Source organism: Siniperca chuatsi, linkage group LG1 (genome assembly GCF_020085105.1).
Source record: "Siniperca chuatsi isolate FFG_IHB_CAS linkage group LG1, ASM2008510v1, whole genome shotgun sequence".
NCBI lineage: Eukaryota > Metazoa > Chordata > Actinopteri > Centrarchiformes > Sinipercidae > Siniperca > Siniperca chuatsi.
Genome location: NC_058042.1, coordinates 3,100,892 through 3,119,998, shown reverse-complemented (window position 1 = coordinate 3,119,998; position 19,107 = coordinate 3,100,892). Strand labels below are relative to the sequence as shown.

Genomic DNA, 19,107 nt, shown 5'->3' with positions numbered 1-19,107 from the left:
CATTAAAAAAGTGTTGTGCAGTTCCCTCTCCTGGCCACTAGATGTCGGAGTTCGCTGTGTGTGTGTGTGCGCTGCCAGTAGGCTGCCCGAGAAGACGAAGACGAAGAAGAGATTACGGAAGTACGGCGTCCAAACAGATTCCCGTTGGAAGAGTGTAATACAGTAGATCGCCTTCCTTTCATTAAATCAAATTAAATCTTGGACTAACCCTTCCTCTATAAGACGATGGGCACTAGGGATGACGAATATGATTATTTGTTCAAAGGTAAAATAAAAGTTTTTCTCGTTATTGTTAGAGCTCTTCAGTCCTGTTAGCTGACAGGCTAAACAGGCCAGCTGATTAACTGTCAGGCTATGCTAACGTAGCCACCGTCAACCTTTGTGCTCTGATTGCTTTTCACCGAGCTTTCTGGGAAATGTCAGCAAGTTGAATTCACTTACATGACACGAAACGAGCTTTCGCTAAACCGAGGAAGTAAAATCAGTAGTTAATTCGACACGTTACGAAAGTTAGTGTTAAGCGACAGGGCGTCTTGAACGTTGGCTAACGTTAGCAGTTAGCTGATGTTAGCTTGCTATCAGTGGGCGCGGACCAGCCTCACGTCGGACACACCTAACCGTTATCACATTACCTTCATATGATCCAACCAGCCAAGCGAACGGGATAATAAACGGTTCTGAAAAATACATGAAATCAATCATTACTTTACAGTGAATCATGCGGCTAACTAGCTAGGCTAAGTGCTATCTAGTATTTATTAACTGCACTAAAGCTGGGTTTTGCAAACAATACGGTCAGTGAAAATGCCTGCCGAAGTAAACAAACTGCTGTCTGTCTTAATTTCAATAAAGGTTGGTGTTAGATATATGGTTTGGGTTTGCGGAATAACGTAATTATCATGCAGATATTGGTAAAATAAATAATTAACGTCAGCTAGTAAAACAAGGCCTCTAGTTAGATTAGATAACACCTACATGTTTTATATTTTGTGCCGTTATGTCATGTTACAGGTTTTACATTTTGTGTATGATCATACTGACAGTGGTTGTGTATTATGTCTACTTCAGCACCACATACTTGTACTGTGTGTCGTTTATACATACACTCATATACACAACAACATAAATATCTGTGGTGTTCTGAAGTACTATACTCAAAATAAATTCCCAAAGACATGCAGGTTTGATTCTGTCATAAACAACATACGCAAAACACACTCGTCCAAATATTCAAATATTCTCTGGCAGCTCCCAAGGCAATAAACACAACAATAAGGACGTCATTATATAAGAATAGAGTATATAATTAAAGTGAAATTAAAGAAATAAAATAAAACATTTGATCATAATAAGTATAAAAGAGTACTGAGTATAAAAAGTAGAACCATATGTACATACTGTGTGTATGAGTACCAATATTGCACATAGCGTTGATTAGGTAATATTGTGTATTATTGCACGTGACATTAATACTAGGGATAATCATTATTTTCATTATTGATTAATATGGCAGTTATTTTCTCAATTAAGTTTATTTAGTCAGTGTTGAAAAAAATGTGGAAAATAATCACAAAGCCCAAGATGGCATCTTCAAACGACTTGTTTTGTCCGACCAGCAGTCCAAAACCCAAAGATATTCAGCTGAGCGTCACACAAGACAAAGAAAAGCAGCAGACGCTCACAAATGAGAAGCAGGAACCAAAGAGTGTTTGACATTTTAGCTTGAAAATACCTTAAACAGATGATCAATTATCAAAAGAGTCGCAATCAGTCAGCTAATTGTTGCAGCTTTACTAACCATAATGGTACGTGGTTAATGAGCAGCATAGAGATCATCGAGTGAGAGAAAGTGTACATTTCCTAACATATATTATTCTTTAAATGCGTTCCCTCCATTCTGTGTTTCAGTGGTCCTTATTGGTGACTCGGGTGTGGGAAAGAGTAACCTGCTGTCCCGTTTCACCCGCAATGAGTTCAACCTGGAGAGTAAGAGCACCATCGGAGTCGAGTTTGCCACGCGCAGCATCCAGGTGGACGGCAAGACGGTGAAGGCCCAGATCTGGGATACGGCTGGCCAGGAGCGCTACCGTGCCATCACATCAGCGTGAGTATAGAAGAGGCGGTCAGCGGGGTTTAGGACGTGCTGTGCAAACATGCCAGCCAGAATACACTTTTGTCACATTCACACACTTGAAACTAAACTAATACATACGTCATAGGACAGCAACTTATTCCAGAATTGTTACTAAGCAAAATGAGCAGACAGCTTTACCATACAGGACAATAGAGTTATAGAGTGAGAGACTATACGTAGGCTGGAAAACCAAAACAATACATATGGTTCAAAACTTCATACGGTTGGGTGTTAATTCTCAGGGGGTTTGGCATTATGTGGCAGTCTTTACCAGTGAGTGATTTGATTCAATGTTCATATTAAAAAGTATAATTCAATGCAGGTTTAAGAATCGGTTAAATATCGCATCAGGAGGTTTGTGCCTGAAAATCTCAGTGTGCGATGTTTTTTAGTCAGTTGAATAAGACATGTGTCCATCAGATCCATTTAGACCAACTCCTCTTGATCTGCAATCAGCCTCTTTGTGTGCTGGTACCTTTTTTATTTTCTAAGTCTAGTTGCTCAAAAGAATATTTTTTTTTTTACAATGTACAGATTATGAATTCCTGCTGACGTCCACGTTGTAGCATTACATCTCTCATTTCCTGCAATTTTACACTAAACTCGCCTCAGAAATATCTAGCTGTTTTACAAATGACAGCCAATCAGCTGAAACGCAATTGACCAGTCAATATATGCAGCTGGACCAATACGACGCACTGAAATGTAACTGTCAGAGGCGGAAATCAGGTTAGCCAAGTGCTCCTACCAAATCACCGGCGGTATTCCAGTGATTTGGCTCTGATGATAGCTGAGTGGTGCTGAGTGATGAGTGTGTGCGTGGTGCTCTGCTGCAGGTACTACCGTGGGGCGGTGGGGGCTCTCCTGGTCTATGACATTGCCAAGCATCTAACTTACGAGAATGTGGAGCGCTGGCTGAAGGAGCTGAGAGATCACGCTGACAGCAACATCGTCATCATGCTGGTGGGCAACAAGAGCGACCTGCGTCACCTCCGGGCTGTTCCCACTGACGAGGCACGGGCTTTTGCTGGTAAGACCGTTATGTTCTGTTTTTATTTTTTCATTTTATTTATTTTAACTTTTTCAAGAGTCTTCTGGCCAAGACAGGGAGCAATAGCAATGAGTTACAGACAAACTACGTACGACAGAAAACACAAAATATGCCACAAAATCAGAACTAAACAGAAATGTGATTACAAAATCATGAAAACTATTTATAATACAATCATGTAAAAGATTTCATCCTAAAAACTACCTAAATGACACCTTAAAACAACCCAAGACCTGTCTAAAGCCATAAAAATAACTATCCAAAACAATAACTTAATGAGACTAGCACATAAAGGAGAGCACCCAGTTTCAATGATAAGATTTCACAAAGAGAAACCAAGTTTGGCAATTTTAGATCTGTGTCACGTATGAAATGATTACAGCAGGTGATTTTGTAAGTAATGATTTGTAGGGCTGCCCCCTAAACGTCGATGATTCCAATCATTAGCCTAGCCCCCAAGTCAAATCTCATTTTGTCCAATTACTGCACCTTTTTTTTGCCGGTCCCTCGACACAGAGCAACGCAGAGTAACAGCACGGCAGGCTGTAAACTTTACAGAGTAAAAACTATAAAACTAACTGTGATGGAAACGGAGGACAGAGCGACTCTTTTCGGTTCGCTGCTCCGACGCTCTCAGCTCCTCAGCTGAATGCAGCAAGTGTCAGTTAAACTGCTTTTGAAGCAGACACTGGTACAACCTCCTCCACTGTTCAGTGTCATTGCCTCTTTGGCTGACAGAGCTGTCAGCAGCCAGGCAGGAGACATGCATGGGGAAATGTTTTAACATCAGCAGCCACTGAAACAAACAGAGGCATGAAAACCATGCGAATGAGTTTTCCAGGTAAAAAATTAGACTTGTAGACTGTTCGCTGGGCTGTACTGTAACTGGGCACAGGCAGTGAGCAATATATTTCTCTTAATCGTTGGTCTAATGAAGAAGCACATCATCCGTAATAATATTATTAGTAATAGTATTTATAAAAAATGAAAAATATCTAAAAACAACAAGCACAAGACAAATTCAAACCGATTAGAAACAGAAGTCGGGTGGAAAAGTCTGATGTTCAGCCTAAACTCGCAACTGAAAATCCTGATCCGGGTACAGCCTTAATGATTGGTAAATTAGATTAGATTATACTGTGTATCTTATAATTGTCAATTTTCTAATGATTCTGAATGATGCATTGAAATGATAATGGAGATAACGTGTTTTTTTTTTTCTTTCAGTTATTGTGTAACGCAGTGAAGAAATTATGTTGGTGTAAATTCCACAATCACATATTTCTGTTTTAACGGGCCAAACTAGTCTGCTATCTGTGGAATGTAACATGTTTTGAAATCCGGTTAACGTGCCCTGTTGCTCCACTTTGCCCTGCAGAGAAGAACGGTTTATCTTTCCTGGAGACGTCGGCCCTCGACTCCACCAACGTTGAGACGGCCTTCCAGACCATTCTGACAGGTTTGTGCTGCGTTTGTGCCTTCAGCCCGGAGAGGCGTCCTCAACACGTCTGCCCCATCACACTCTCGCATCCACATTCATCCACCAAACAGTCCTTACAGCAAGACACTGGCTCATTTACAAAAGTAACCACTTCCTTGACTCCCAGCATACAAGGCCAACAGACTTACCATTTATTGAGGAAATGATACACAGTTCAGTAGTTGCTCTCGTTGCAGGTGTTTTTATTATCGGTGCTCAGAGCTGTCTTTTTTACGAGGGTGATTAAAGTGAGAGGGAAGTCGGGTGTGAACTTCTGTTGCTGGGCAGAGATACAAACAGACCAGAGCCACACAGCTGCACTGGATTCACTTTGTTACATAATGTTGACTGAATGGCTTATCTTTGAGGAGAGGCAAACCTTTTGTTATCATGAGTGAGATGACCAACTGCAAAGATAATACTGTTTTCGGTTTATTTTTTGAGCTAATGGGCCTGTATAAAAGCCATTGTCTCTTTGTTCTGTAACAGTATGAAAACAGCCTCCACAGAGCGAGATAGTAAAGTGAACATGATGCCTCCATTTGGTTAAACGGATAAGGGCATTGATTGATATCAAAAACTAATATAGAGTTTACTTAGTGACATTTAGAGGATAAGGCTGGACTTATTCTGTATTATTGTCAATAAATCCCGTAAAAAGACCAAAACCAATAATGTCTTAGTCTGTCTCTAAATACTTTGACTTTGTTCCTACTGAAGACATATATCTTTAAAATAGACTCACAAATATATAGTATCATTTATTAAAAAATGCCAGATTCACTTCCTGAAACAGCTGGTCGTTTTGTAGTTTTCATCAAACAAACGGGAGGAAATAGTGCATTTGTTGGGGACTATTTTCAGCAGCGGATTAATCCACATTTGGTGCTCTAGTGCATACTTTCTCAACCACTGTGCCGGCGCCCTCTAGTGGGCCGCTCACTTCATCAATTTGAGACGCTTAATTTGTTGACAGGTAAGCTAACCGGTAGGCTGTGGTGTGGCGAACGTCAGTGCCCGATCCGTTCTGCCCAAGCGCCAAATAGGTCCCGGCAGTCAAAGAAGGTTTCCGCAAATGTGCCTGTTCAAAATTACTCGTAATGTGAATGACTGATAATAAAACAATCCTACTCACACTCAAGATGGTGTTTAATCAGTTCGGTCTGTGTATCATCCGTACTTCATTTGTAATTAAAAACGTAATTCTGTTTTAATTCTGTGTTCATTCCATACAGTTCATTCAATGTATGAAAAATACATTTTCCAGATAGTCTGTCAAGATGAACGTTGTAAAAGATTTTGTTTTAGTGTTTTAAACAGGCACATTTGCGGCAACCTTCTTTGACTGCCAGGACCTATATATTATATATTAGATTATTAGAATAGAATAGATTAGCCAAAATCATTTGTATTATTATTAGAATTTATGTTTTAATGGGCCCTGGCCCGTTACAAGTACGAATAGGTAAGCCTTGAAGTAGAAAAGGTTGAGAACCCCTGCTGTAGTGAGTGTTTGGGGCAGCAGGACGGTGTGTGTGGGACTGAGTCAGAATAAACTACAGTGTGTGTGTTCATGGTGATGAAGGAACATGTCACCCAGAGCAACAGAGCGGCTCGCTGATGTGTTTTAATAGTTTCTGGACGACAGTGGAGCTCTGCGGCTCAGAGGAAGAAGATCCATCATGGGATTTGTTGACAAAGAGAGAATATCACCAGACTTATCCTGCCTGCAAATTGTTGTCCCGGTTATGATTTAATGCAGGGGTCTCAGACTCAAATTACCTAGGGGCCACTAGCAATATTAAGACAGGGGAAAAATCTAAATGGGAAAAACACTGAAAAGTTCATTTGTACAGATATAACTGGACCTGACCCCTCTGTTTTAGTGGTAGATATGTAAGAAAAGGTTCACTGTGACTCTTTATCACATTACAATCTGCTTCCTGTCACCTGGCACCCACAGGAAGAAATGCAGATCTCCTCCAGGAAATCATCTCTCAACAAAAGTCACTTTGCTTGGTCACATGCCTGTCATTTAGAAGCCTGGACAGAAGTTCACTTCAAGCTAAATTTGACATTTCAAATAGTTTTAGAAATGAGAATAAATTGCATACTGTGCATTGTGGCAGCATGTAAACTAGACATGGACACAGAGGTATAGAGGCTGTAACTCTAAATGATGCTGTTATTGTCTCCCCCCCCCCCTCGCTCTCCCATCAGAGATCTATCGTATCGTGTCCCAGAAGCAGATGTCGGAGCGCCAGGAGAGCGACATGTCCCCCAGCAACAACGTGGTCAACATCCAAGTGCAGCCCACTGAGAACAAACCAAAGATGCAGTGCTGTCAGAACATCTAGCCCAGCTGCAGATCTGCTGCTACCCCTCCTCCCCCTTTCTCCCCCTCTCTCCACAGTCTTCGCCTCCCTCCTCCCTCCCTCCCACCCCTACCCAGCTCACAGCTCCTCAAACCCCGCCCTCAGAAAATAGACTGCCTCGGTGTACTGTGTGGTGTGGGAGGGACGAGCCACAGCTTCAAGGCTGTGACCCGAACTCTGCACTTATCTGTACCTGCCTCCCCACCCAAACCCCTCTCCCCCCTCCGCCCCAGGTAAATATATCCCAGTATAAGAAGTCACCGCGTGGGGTGGCCCCCCAAGCAGAGCCCCAGTGTCGTTAGGCTACTGCAGGACAGCAGGCAGCAGGCATTTCATATCACTTTAGATTTCATTACTGTAGATGCGCTGACATGTCACAAAAATGTCTTAATATATGAATGTGATTTGTTTTCTTCTCTTTTCTTCATACTTTGTGCCTCTGTTGATTTCTCCACATTTTTTATGATCTTTCTCTGTCTTGTATCATATATCTACTACTAAAGCACATCAAAGTTGCTCTGAAGTGTATTCCTATATACAAGCTTCTCCTCTGTCATTTTAGGCTCCCTCCCCCTCTCCTCTTTAGTGCGATGTACTGTTTTGGAAACCATGTGGATGTATCGAGCGCAGTGTAGACGTGTGCTCCGGTAGTGTCATGCCATTTGATCTGATTGCTGTGAATATGACGCTAGTGAAACGTAGAAACTTTTGCATTTGCTGAGCTTCAGTCCGCGCAGTGGAAAGGCCGGGTGTGAGCGCGCATGAGCGCTGTTGTCACCGTGTTTACAGCAGGTGGCAGGATCGGGCCAGCTTTGCATGTCTTTAAAAGATGGCACTCTGCTGTGCTGCATGTTTTATCGGGTGAAAGACTCAAACCTGGACTCTATGTGGAACACTATCATTGCCTTGAGGGTGTGTGATTTTAGGCTGGCACCGTGAAAGCTGAACACAACTCTTGTACATTTGGATTTTCATGTTGTCCCACTCAGCGTGGCATCATACAGAGAAAGTCATGCTTATTTTCTGACTGAAGACACATTAGTCCATCGGGCTTTCCTGCTCCAACACTAGGAGAACAGTATGCATTCATTTTTGACATATTTGACTACAACTATGCAGAAACTAGCACGCGGCTGTTTGGATTTTTGTTTTCCTTAGTGCATTTCTACGCAAATGAAGGAATTAAAAAAAACAGCAAAAGTATGAGTAATTGAAGTAGTATTCTCGTATGACATTCTTATGATACTCTATAATATTATAATCAAAACTCTCCTGTTGTCTAGCTAATTATGCTTTGCATGTAACCACAGAACTGTAGTTAGGACGCACTGAGAAAGTAAGTGATGGAAAATGTCTTTCACCCACTAGGTTGGATTTCATGAGCATGCACAAGCTCTTGCACTGAACCTTAATAGTTGATCTAGTAAACATGCTTTCTTGTCTAGGATTAGATTTTTACTGCACATTGAGAATCTGGACCTCTTTTGTCAGATTGGATGTACTGTTTTTAAGACGATGCCACTTTTCAAAAACCAAAATGTAATGTTTAGCACTGCAGAACACAGGCTGAGTCTCCAAAGTCTTTCCTTAAATCCTCATTCCTCTAACGGACAGAAAAGGTCTCACAATATGTGAAGTTTCTCCTCTGGTGAGCTTTAAAATCTGAACACAAGGAATCACGGAAAAACTTTAGGGATTCAGCCTCATTCTTGCTAACTTCTGGTCACAGTGCCTCCTTCACCAATGCGTACCTGTCCGAAAACACTTCTCGTTCACCTGCCAACAACTTACCATCATACCCGCCTCCTCCTTAACCAATAACCTTGCTTTGTCTGTCCCTCAAGGAGACGGACAGCTGTGTTGTCCCCGTCACATAAAGCCTACGTACACCGAGCTGCCTCTGACTTCAACACAATGCATGGCTTTCTGTACGACTGCACCTCCATGTCGTATCGCCTTATGTAGCTAACATTGCCATTACTGTCCATGAAATCTGCTGAGGGTTGGGCTTGGCTAGCTAGGATGGCATGCTTAACAAGCTAATTGTTGTGCCCAGTCCAATCTGTAAACTGACAAGATGCCTCGCTAACAACCTACTTGCTAAAAACCCCCGAGTGTGTGTTCTGTTGAATTTACAGGTTATAGCCGTGTCAGTGTGTGATGGTGTTAGCAAACATATACAATACCTGAACTCGGTGTGTGTTTAGAGGCAGAGGGTAGATCGGTAGCTCTGGAGTGAGTGAGCCTGGCTGGCAGTGCCAATGGCGTTTTTGTTCGAACAGACGGCGCTGGCAGCCGAGCCTCTCCACACTCACTAGCTTGCAATCTGTGGACAAAGTGATTACTTTTTATCTGAAAATATGATTTCTGATCCTGTTTCATGTACCTCCATTGTTTTGTGTTTTTTTAAGAAGTGTTTTGATTTTTTTTTTTTATTTTTTTCTATATTGCATTCTAAAACTGACTGTAATTCCAGTGTAAACGTGAGTGAAATGATGTCATTTCATTGAATTTGGAGGGTTAAATGTGAGAGGGGGGTCAAAATGAATGGTTTTATGTTTTGTACAGATTGATAAATTGTACAATTGTGTCTATATCTTAAGTTATCAGTTCATCTTAATAAAGCGCACCAGTCATAAACCTTTATATGATGTTGTATTTTACTTGTGATATTGTTACATCTAATTCATGGTAACACTTTATTTACTAATTATTGGGAAAACAGAGACAGTGTTCACTTCCAGTTATTTATGTAACAGTCTTTTACTCAGTGCACCTCAGGCCAGCTGAAAATTAAAAAAAAAAACAGTAAAATGTGTCTTTCTGTGTGGTTGTAAATTAAAGGAAAGAATACAGTTCAACATAATCTACAATAATAAATGAATATTTAGTTTGGTTTAAAGTTTGAGACCAGAGCTGAAACAATCAATCTGAAATAATTAGTTGCTTGACGGAGTATTAATTGGCAACACTTGATAAACGATTAATTATTTATGAAGCAAAATGCCAAATGTTCTCTTGTTTCCAGCTTTTCAGATGTGAGGATTTGCTGCATTTCTCTGTTTTATATCATTGTAGATTGAACATCTTTGGGTTTTAGTGTGTTGGTTGGACAGAACAAGCAATTTAAAGATGGTTTTGGTAAACTGTGATGGGCATTTGTCACTATTTTTGTACATTTTAAACAATTAATGACAGCCCTAATTAAAATTTTAGCAGCACTTTGTGCAAAGAAATGCCTCGACAACTGTTTATAAACCCCACCCAACTATCTATTTTCTGTGTTTACTTCTATATAATTGACTTTTTCTTTCTCACAAACTCAAACTAATGAGTGGGTACTTTGTATACGGTCTGGGAATGTTATCTCCATTTTCTCTTTAATTAGTACCAAATTACAAAGTCTTCTCTGGGAAATTACTGAGAAAGTACAGGACCCAAGAGATAAAGCATCACTAAATTGGCTAATTAATCAGAACAATGTCCTGAAGCGATTGGCCACTCAGGTTAACACCTGAAAGGCTGTGCAGACCCCACAGGTGTTTTGAGTTATTTTGGCTAATGAGACCTCTGCTCAGTAGGGGTGTACCATATCGTTCACGATAATATCGGTACAAGTTTTAATATGATTTAATAATTAAATATGTTGATGTAGTGACATCATACCGTTATGCACAGCAACAACAAGCATGGCTAAAAGCGAAAGTAACGTTGCTACCGGCTCCACGGTGGAGGACTAAGTTCCAAAAAGGGGAGCAACTTCAATAGTGTGGAAGTGGTTTGGTTACAAAAGATCAGATGTACAAGAAAGCATGCTAATATGTAAGAAGTGCAAGAAGACTGGAAAAACAAAAGGGGGCAATACAACAAACTTATTTCAACACCTCAAGCAGAAGCACCCGGTCGAGTATGAGGAGCCAAAAATCCCGTGAGGAGAGCTCAACAGCAGTATTTTGTCATATCGTCAAGAATATCATTCTCGCGGAAATACCCTGAAATATCATTATATTATTTTAGGGCCATATCGCCCACCCCTACTGCTTAGGTTGAAGGAGAGCAGAGCAATACTGGGATGCACCTGAGGCCACCAGATTCCTTTAACTAAGAGGTCAGTTCAAATAAGTGACAACACCTGTGTGAGAGTACCCAAGATGTGCAGGGCCTGTAAGATAGTGTCAGTAGACACATCAACAGACATTTTTACTTAGCACATGTGTTATTAATAATATTAAGATGACTCCGTTCTATTCAAGTGTCCCAGTAAACATGACAGTGAGCCAGCATGAACAATATCTGGACTCTGAAACTGAGGAAGGAAGTTAGACACCATTAATTTTATTATTTACACCTTTTTACTGTGACATGTCAAAATGTTTAATGTGAAAAAAGCCTATGGTAGTTTTCCAACTCTGACTATGCTGCAGTGCTAGTTTGAACTTGATGGCAGTAGTAACAGTGTTAGCATGCTAATATTTGCTAATTAGCACTAAACAAAAAGTACAGCTGAGGCTGATGGGAATGTCATTAGGTTTGCAGGTATTTGGTCACAAACCAAAGTATTGGACATTTTAAAATTTTGTCTGGATTTTGGCGCTAGATGAAAAGTCAGAGGATCACCACAGTTATCACAATTTTTCCTGAGGGGAACATGAATGTTTGTACCAGATTTCATGGCAATCCATCTAATAGTTGTTAAGACATTTCAGTCTGGACCAGAGTGGTGGACTGATCACTGCTAATGTGGCTCAAAAGCCACCTGCACAACAACAGTTTTCATGTATTTAATTATGTTTTGTCTTAAATGGCTAATCTAAAATATATTTTATTACTGTACATGTATGAATAGGTGAGTGTGGTCCACTCAAAAACTCATAGTGCCCCCTTTATCAGTGCATTCACAAAATTCATTATGTAGCAGGTGAGTCTCTTAAACTCTTAAAATACAGGGTGATAACATTTTTTTGTTTTCAGACACTTGATATTATGTAGTCCCTAAAGGACGCATTCTGGACACTTTTCTCTTGTCTCCCCATTCTCTCTCTCCCCACCCTGAGTCTGGTTCTGTCCAAGGTTTCTGCCTGTTAAAAGGAACTTTTTCCTTGCCACTGTCACCAAGTGCTTGTTCATGGTGGGATTTGTTGGATCTCTGCAAATCAGAATCAGAAATAATTTATTGATCCCAGAAGGGAAACTCTTTTGTTACAACTATATATAATAATATTATAAAGAGTACGGTCTAGACCTGCTCTATAGGAAAAGTGCAATGAGATAACTTCTGTTATGATTTGGCGCTATATAAATAAAATTGAATTGAAAATTGTCTTTATACAGGCTCTTTCTGGGAAACATTATCAGTCAACATAATGTCAGATAACACTGTATGCAGATGACACACAATTGTATATCTGTAATTGGTGAAATGCTCTTACCACCAGAAGCAATGTGGGCTGCTTCTCTGAATTAAAAGTGCTATGTAAGATATTATTATGATTATTAAACAGCTGCTGCGTAACAAGACATGACACCACTCCCCTGAGCTATGACAACTTTATTGAATTTAGGGCATGAAACAAAAGGACCAGCAAGCAGCACTTAATACATCTACTTGGTTTAAAAGCTGAAGAAAAGACATACAAGCAAGATGAAAATAGAACAAATTGAAGAAAAGTAGGAAATAATGTGTGGGAAAACAAAGCTGTTTACATCTGATTGTCAACATGTCATGTTATGACAATAACTTGTTATTGCTATTTGCCAAGGTATAATTCTCAACATTTTTTAACAAAACTTACCTGTATGTCATTGAAAAATTAAGCAGGATTTCATACATTACAGCTCTATTTCATATGTAATGTGAGAAATAGTTGCTACAACAAGATTAGAAACACATTTTCATTGTGTTTGGGAACGAAAATCTTGTGATTCTGTAGTGACATTAATGTTGTGGAGGAAGCTGAAGTAAATTAAAGTTTAAGTATTGAAATATTTGATCGTCATTGGACTTTTATTTTTCTCTTCCACTTTTGACCTTTCTGCAACAAATACATCGGTGCATTTGAGCTGATAAGATTAGTCAATTACCGGTAATCTATCGATTTATTGTTTAAGTAATTTTTCTGGCAAAAATGACAAAAATTTGTTTGTCAAAATTTGCTGCTTTTCTTTCCCTCATGCGACAGTAACTGAATATCTTTAGGTTTTGGACCGTCGATGAGACAAAACAAGACATCTGAAGACGTACCTTGAGCTTTCAAAAAAATGTGATGGACACTTTTACTATTTTATGACATTTTATATGCAAAATATTAATCGATTATTTGAAAAAATAATCTGAAGATTATTCAGTAATGAATATAATCGTTAGTTGCAGCCCTACAGTCCATATTCCGAAAAAGCATGTTTCAGATTGGAGTTGTTCCCATGTTGAGACAGTCAGATGACAATAATCAGTTTGCACCAAAGGACATATTAAGGGTATTCCTGGCTAACTATTATATCTTGAATGATCTTTGGCATGCATGTGTATTAAGCTTGACACAATAAAAGAAAATCACAATAATAATCACTAGTGTACAGTAAGTGTACAGCCAATACACCACTTTGTCTACAGTACATACAAAAAGATAACTTTTCAGAGAGAAAATATGGATCCCTGTGAGGATCTTTAAATATGTAAACAGGAAATAAGAAACGATGTGTAAAAATACCAGAACTATACAGGTAGTGTAAATCTGACCAGACTGCAGTTTGTGTGCATTTATTCACATATTTTTCTTAGTCCCTTTTTTGGGAGAATATCGGCGTAATGAGCACCTTTTCTCCAGAGTCCATACAAGTTTGTTTGCACTGTGAGAAGTAATGCCCATATGATTCTTCTTCATTGTACAAGCTTGGTAGATCCACTTAATCCAAGTGTGAAGTGGGCCTCAGTCTTGTCTTTGGCACTCACATTTACTTTTCAGTACAACAGTCTCACCCAGACAAATTTACATGAGTAACTCAGTTCTTTCTTTGTTTTTCTTTTCCTATCGTCCTCGACTTCCCATCTTCTGACCCAGGATGTATAAAAAAAGACAAAGAGATAGGCATACCAGAAAAAAGGTATACTTGTGTGCATATGTACGTGTATATTCCCTCGATTGACATTTTGTTGATGAGGGGGAATTTACAATACAACACAAATATGTAGTATTGACTGGCACAAAAACAGCTCAAACAGTTTGGATATAATACAGTGATAAAATGCCAAACAGCAGTGCAACGGGCGGAGCACTGCATGAAGGAGATTCTCACCCCATTCACACACACACATAATCTTTCCTTTTTTCCACGTTATGTCCCAGTTCACAGTTTCCTGGTTCTGGATGAACTGGGAGCACTGGTCCAGTGTCCAGTCTGGCTGCTGAGGGGTCTAGAGTAGCGAGCTGGTGGGGCTGCCGGGCAGCGGTGGGCTGTGGCTGTGCAGGGTGAGGCTGTGGCTGTGAGAGGGGCTGGGGCGCACCGGCAGCAGGTCGTAGTGGCTGGGGATGTGGCTGTTCCTGGGCAGGTCGTATGGGTTCTGAGGGTAACTGGGAACCGCCACACCACCAGCTCCCTGGATGATACTGATGGTTGGTTCTGGGAGAGAGAGAAGAGGAAATGATCTAGTTGATTAATCAGTTAGTCAATCGATAGAAAACCAAAAAAAATTTTCCATCATTTTTGACAACTGCTTTATCATTCAAGTCATTTATTATGTAAACATGAGGCCTTGCTGCTTTTCTCAGGTTTATATTATTGTAAACTGAATATCTTTGGGTTTTGGACTGTTAATGGACAAAACAACACTAACTTGTGATGGCCATTTTTTTTTTTACTATTTATGATATTTTATAGAGTAAATGATTAATCAGTTAAGTGAAAACATTCAACAAACAAAAATGAAAATAATCATTAGTTGTATTTGTTTTTGCAAGTTTTAGTTCGTTAACTACAAACTATGTATACTTTATATTACTGGAGACCATTTTTTAATGTATGCTGTAGAGTTTCAGATTTTTTTAATGTGTGTTTTTTACCTTGCAGCCATTTGCTTCCAATTATTTCTGTATGATATGCAAATCAGTTAGCAGATCCTTGAAAGTTGCTTGAGTTGTGTAAAATCATGCCTGCTTTAATTTATTATTTCATGATTATAATTTAATTAAGTTACATTATCATTGTGTGGTTATACACTTTAAGCACAGATTGATTAGAAGAGTCTGAACTGTGTTACCTGAACCGTGTAATGTAAAAGACAAAAACAACATGCACTGTGATGGAGTCCACACTTCATGCAAGTTTCAAGAGTCTGCTAAATGATTTTCAAACCTTACAGTAATAAATGGAAGCCAGTGGCTGCCTGGACGGTCAGAAAGGTACAAAGGTATATGTGATTTGAAGTAAATGGACTAAAACATGCAAATACATTGGTATGGTTCTTTTAAGTTGTGGCCCCATCCTACCTCAGTACATGCTGTGAAGACATCTCCTGACTTTCATTTGAATTAAACAGCTTCATATGGAGAGTCAAGCAAATCAAAGATTAGAGACACCAGTTTGTTTTATACTCCTGACCAGCAGGCAAACACTTGGAGGGGAAATCAATGACCAAGTGACTCTGACTCTGACCTCCAGATCTTATTGTAAAAGGACTGTTGAATCTACACCTTTCAGTGTTTATTGTATCATTGTTTGTGCTTTATATTGTCATGTTTTCCTGTTGAGTTGTGAGTATTTCTATAAAGACTTTAAATGCTGTGATATGTATCAGCGGCCAATGATAATAACTGTACACAATGTGAAACAAACTAGCGATGACAAACTAAAGGAATGGTTCGACATTTTGGGAAATACGTATTTTGCTGAAGATCGATATCACTCTTATGTCTGTCCATTAAATATGAAGCTGTAGCCACAGACTGTATATAAAGATGGATGACGCGTCTCCATTTCCTCCCACTGTACAAAAGTGAAGCCAAAATACCCCGGATACGGGAGCTGCCATCTTGCGCTGGTGATGTCATTTGGAGCCAGAGTCTGCGCAGTAGTGTTCGGGGTCGGAGCCGCGGTATCGAGGTCCCGCCCACACACCGGCTGACTCGATCACGAGCAGAACTCAGCATCAAATAACTAATTAGAACTAACCTTATCAGAAAAATCAACACCTGAACATACATCAGCGTGAGAAGAACTGCCTAAAATGACAGAAACTATCTTTGGGAAAAGTTTATTTGACGTGTACTTTGAGTTTTTTAACTCGCTAACATGGAGGGGGCGGGGCTTATGACCTATACTGCAGCCATCCACCAGGGGGCGATCGAGATGTTTTGGCTTCACTTTTGGGGAGCTGACATGTCGTCCATCTTTATATACAGTCACTGGCTGTAGCCAGGAAAGTTAGCCAGTTAGCTTAGCATAGCATAAAGACTGGACTATTTCTTGACTGGGTGCAGTGATTTCCTGCACCATGAGGTTGCCATGGCGAAGACTCTATTAAGTCACCACGCCTAGCCAAGATATAGTCCGACACATAACCCCCCACAAAACCACAACGTGTTGTTTCCACACTTCGATTTTTGTGAAGATTAAACAAATGAGATAGAGCTTTAGAGGTGCTGGTGGGCAGATTTTGTTACTTTTGGACAAAGCCAGGCTAGCTGTTTCCCCGTTTCAAGTCTTTGTGCTAAGCTAAGCTATACATCTCTCGTGGTATCGATCTTTTCATCTAACTCTCAGCCATAAAGTGAATAGACGTATTTCTCAAAATGTCAAACTATTCCTCAGGTTTTGCAAATATTGGCACTAATTACATCACTAGAGACTAGCACTAATCACAACCATTATATTTGGTTACAGTGGTCATGCTGAGGTATGAAAATTAGACTACACTGATCAGATTTGAATGACAGTTCATTAAAAGCTCTTTTGTGTAAGATCATGCGTAAGATCTTTGATTGTTCACGTGTGTTACAGTCTATAGTTTGGATAGAGTAAACAAAAAGTTAAAAAGCAGAACTGAAGTTAAAAAACAAAAACGTGATCCATGCAGTGACACGCTAACACCCCCCCCCTCGCCTTAAACGTACCCATGTCGTAGACGTTCTTGGCGGGTGCAGTGGTGGTTGTGGTCGTGGTGATGATGGCGGCGGAGCAGCAGTGTGTGACGTGTTCATGGTGAGCCGGCGATTTCATCTCCACGTAGCTGCTCTCTGAGTGTTTGCACAGACTGGGCGGGTCGTTGATGGTGGCGTACGGGTTTTCACTGTTGAGGGAGCAGGTGCTGGACAAGGAACCCTTCATATAGTCTAAAAGATAAAGACCACATGGATCATTTAACCTTGTGTGTTGAGAAACAATGCTACCTACCAACCCTATTCACATGAAATTACAGAATTGTTGTCAGGGGTTGAACTCAGCAGTAATACTGAAAATACTCAAGAGGCTGCTCTTAACTGTCATCGAAGGTCTGCTGGTGATGCATTTCCACAGTTATAGTAAAAGAATGCTCTCTGGCATACTGCTGCTGATCAATTATTAAAAGGATGATGTTCTCTTCTAAAAGACAAAACTACAAACTGTTTTTTTTAAAAACCCAAAGATACTCAAACTAATAAACAAGCTGCTTTTCCATTTTCTGACGAAACAATTTTTCATGTGCCATATCTGAAGCATTTCCTGCAAAGTATGACCGAAACAGGCTGCGTGGTTGTCACAAGAGTTACCATAGCGACCAATTTCATGTCTAATAATAGGGACAAAGATAGTCTACAACAAAGAACGCATTGCAGAAAGCTGGTGGTATGAAACAGTATACACTTCCTGTCTCTTAAGTGGGCATGGTCGACTCTCCCCAGTTAAATAATAATAAATATAATAGTATTATTAAGCAAAGAAACACAAGTTTTATTTCAGTTTTAACTTTTAATTCATGGTTTCACGTGTAAGTCCCTTTAGATTTCTGTTTATCCGATGGGAAAGAGACTTCGGCAGCACTGCAGTGAAACCAGACCGCCGGTTAGAGAACAGATGTTGCCAGATCTCGCGAGAGTGTGTGGTTGAGACAGAGACAGGTCTCGATCAAAGTTAATTTTCTCCTGATTTGTTTGTCTGAAAAATGCCATTTTTGTGTCAGAATGTGCCGTGTGAAAAATGGGTCCGACATTTACTTTGGTGACTATGGGGCGAAAGAATCGCTCATAATCTGCGCACACGTTCACTTCTCCCATTGGACTGAATAGACTCAGGACCTGCCGCTGGTCTCCTAAAGGGGCGGGGCAGTGGTGAAACCCACGTGACACAGATACAGGAAATGGCTCTCAAGTGAGCTCTCTCCCTTCTAAACCGCCTCTGAATAGGGATTATCAGCAGGACTGGTCTTTGAGCACTCAGATGTCATATCTGAAATTTCCCGCTGTTATGACTCCAAATTACATTTCTGCTTTTAGAGGATGAGGCTGGCGTTAGTCTGTGTTTTTCTAAGTTGTCAAATCCCATGAAAAGAAAACTTTCTCACTTCCATACTCTGTCTGTGACACTCCGCTGCAAGCCCGTTGGTTCCTACTGAAGACGCAAATTTTTAAAAACAGGTCAGAAATATATAGCGACCTTCATTTTAAAAAAGTAATTCAGTAATTTCTTAAAACAGCTGCTCGCTGTAGTTTTTATCAGACAAACAGGAGGAAACAGTGCATCTGTTGGGGACTATTTTCAGCGGCGGATGAATCCACATGTGGTGCTGTAGTGAGTGTTTGGGGCAGCAGGACGGTGTGTGTGGGACTGAGTCAGAATAAACTACAGTGTGTGTGTGTTCATGGTGATGAAGGAACATGTCACCCAGTGCAACAGAGCGGCTCACTGATGTGTTTTTGGCAATGGCTACTCTGACAGTGCTTGATGATGAATTCATTGTTGGTTTTGGTCTTTTCATGGGATTTTTTGTAAAGAAGAAAATGTTTTAATATCACCAGACTTATCCTTTAAGAAAGATACATGTTAAAGTAATCATTGCATCACTGGACAACAGAGGTTACGTCGCAAGGCCAACATC

At 40.2% G+C, this 19,107-nt stretch overlaps 2 protein-coding genes across 9 annotated transcripts in view; one reads left to right on the top strand and one right to left on the bottom strand.

Moving 5' to 3' along the window:
• The first annotated feature begins 83 nt into the window (after positions 1-83).
• Positions 84-9,686, top strand: LOC122875218 (ras-related protein Rab-11A). Its single transcript, XM_044194121.1, has 5 exons — positions 84-265; positions 1,909-2,104; positions 2,971-3,164; positions 4,564-4,644; positions 6,886-9,686. The coding sequence occupies exons 1-5, from the start codon at positions 226-228 to the stop codon at positions 7,020-7,022; spliced, it is 648 nt and encodes a 215-aa protein (XP_044050056.1). The 5' UTR covers positions 84-225; the 3' UTR covers positions 7,023-9,686.
• Positions 9,687-12,570: 2,884 nt separating this feature from the next.
• The window catches only part of LOC122878957 (multiple epidermal growth factor-like domains protein 11), a 139,741-nt gene continuing 133,204 nt past the window's right edge, over positions 12,571-19,107 (bottom strand). For 7 of the 8 annotated variants that reach the window (XM_044202534.1, XM_044202524.1, XM_044202551.1 and 4 more), the window contains 2 exons: positions 17,147-17,365; positions 12,571-14,657 (listed from right to left, as the gene is read on the bottom strand). In XM_044202534.1, the coding sequence (XP_044058469.1) occupies positions 14,452-14,657; positions 17,147-17,365 (425 nt within the window). In that variant the 3' untranslated portion in view covers positions 12,571-14,451. Of the gene's footprint in view, positions 14,658-17,146; positions 17,366-19,107 lie in introns of those variants that run through there. The other variant, XR_006378604.1, reaches the window with a different exon arrangement.

Excerpts from the sequence above, each read along its gene's own strand:
- LOC122875218 (XM_044194121.1), top strand. The coding sequence starts at position 226 with ATGGGCACTAGGGATGACGAATATGATTATTTGTTCAAAG. Across the intron at positions 266-1,908 it reads ATATGATTATTTGTTCAAAG|TGGTCCTTATTGGTGACTCG; the intron begins GTAAAATAAAAG and ends TCTGTGTTTCAG. Across the intron at positions 2,105-2,970 it reads TACCGTGCCATCACATCAGC|GTACTACCGTGGGGCGGTGG; the intron begins GTGAGTATAGAA and ends GCTCTGCTGCAG.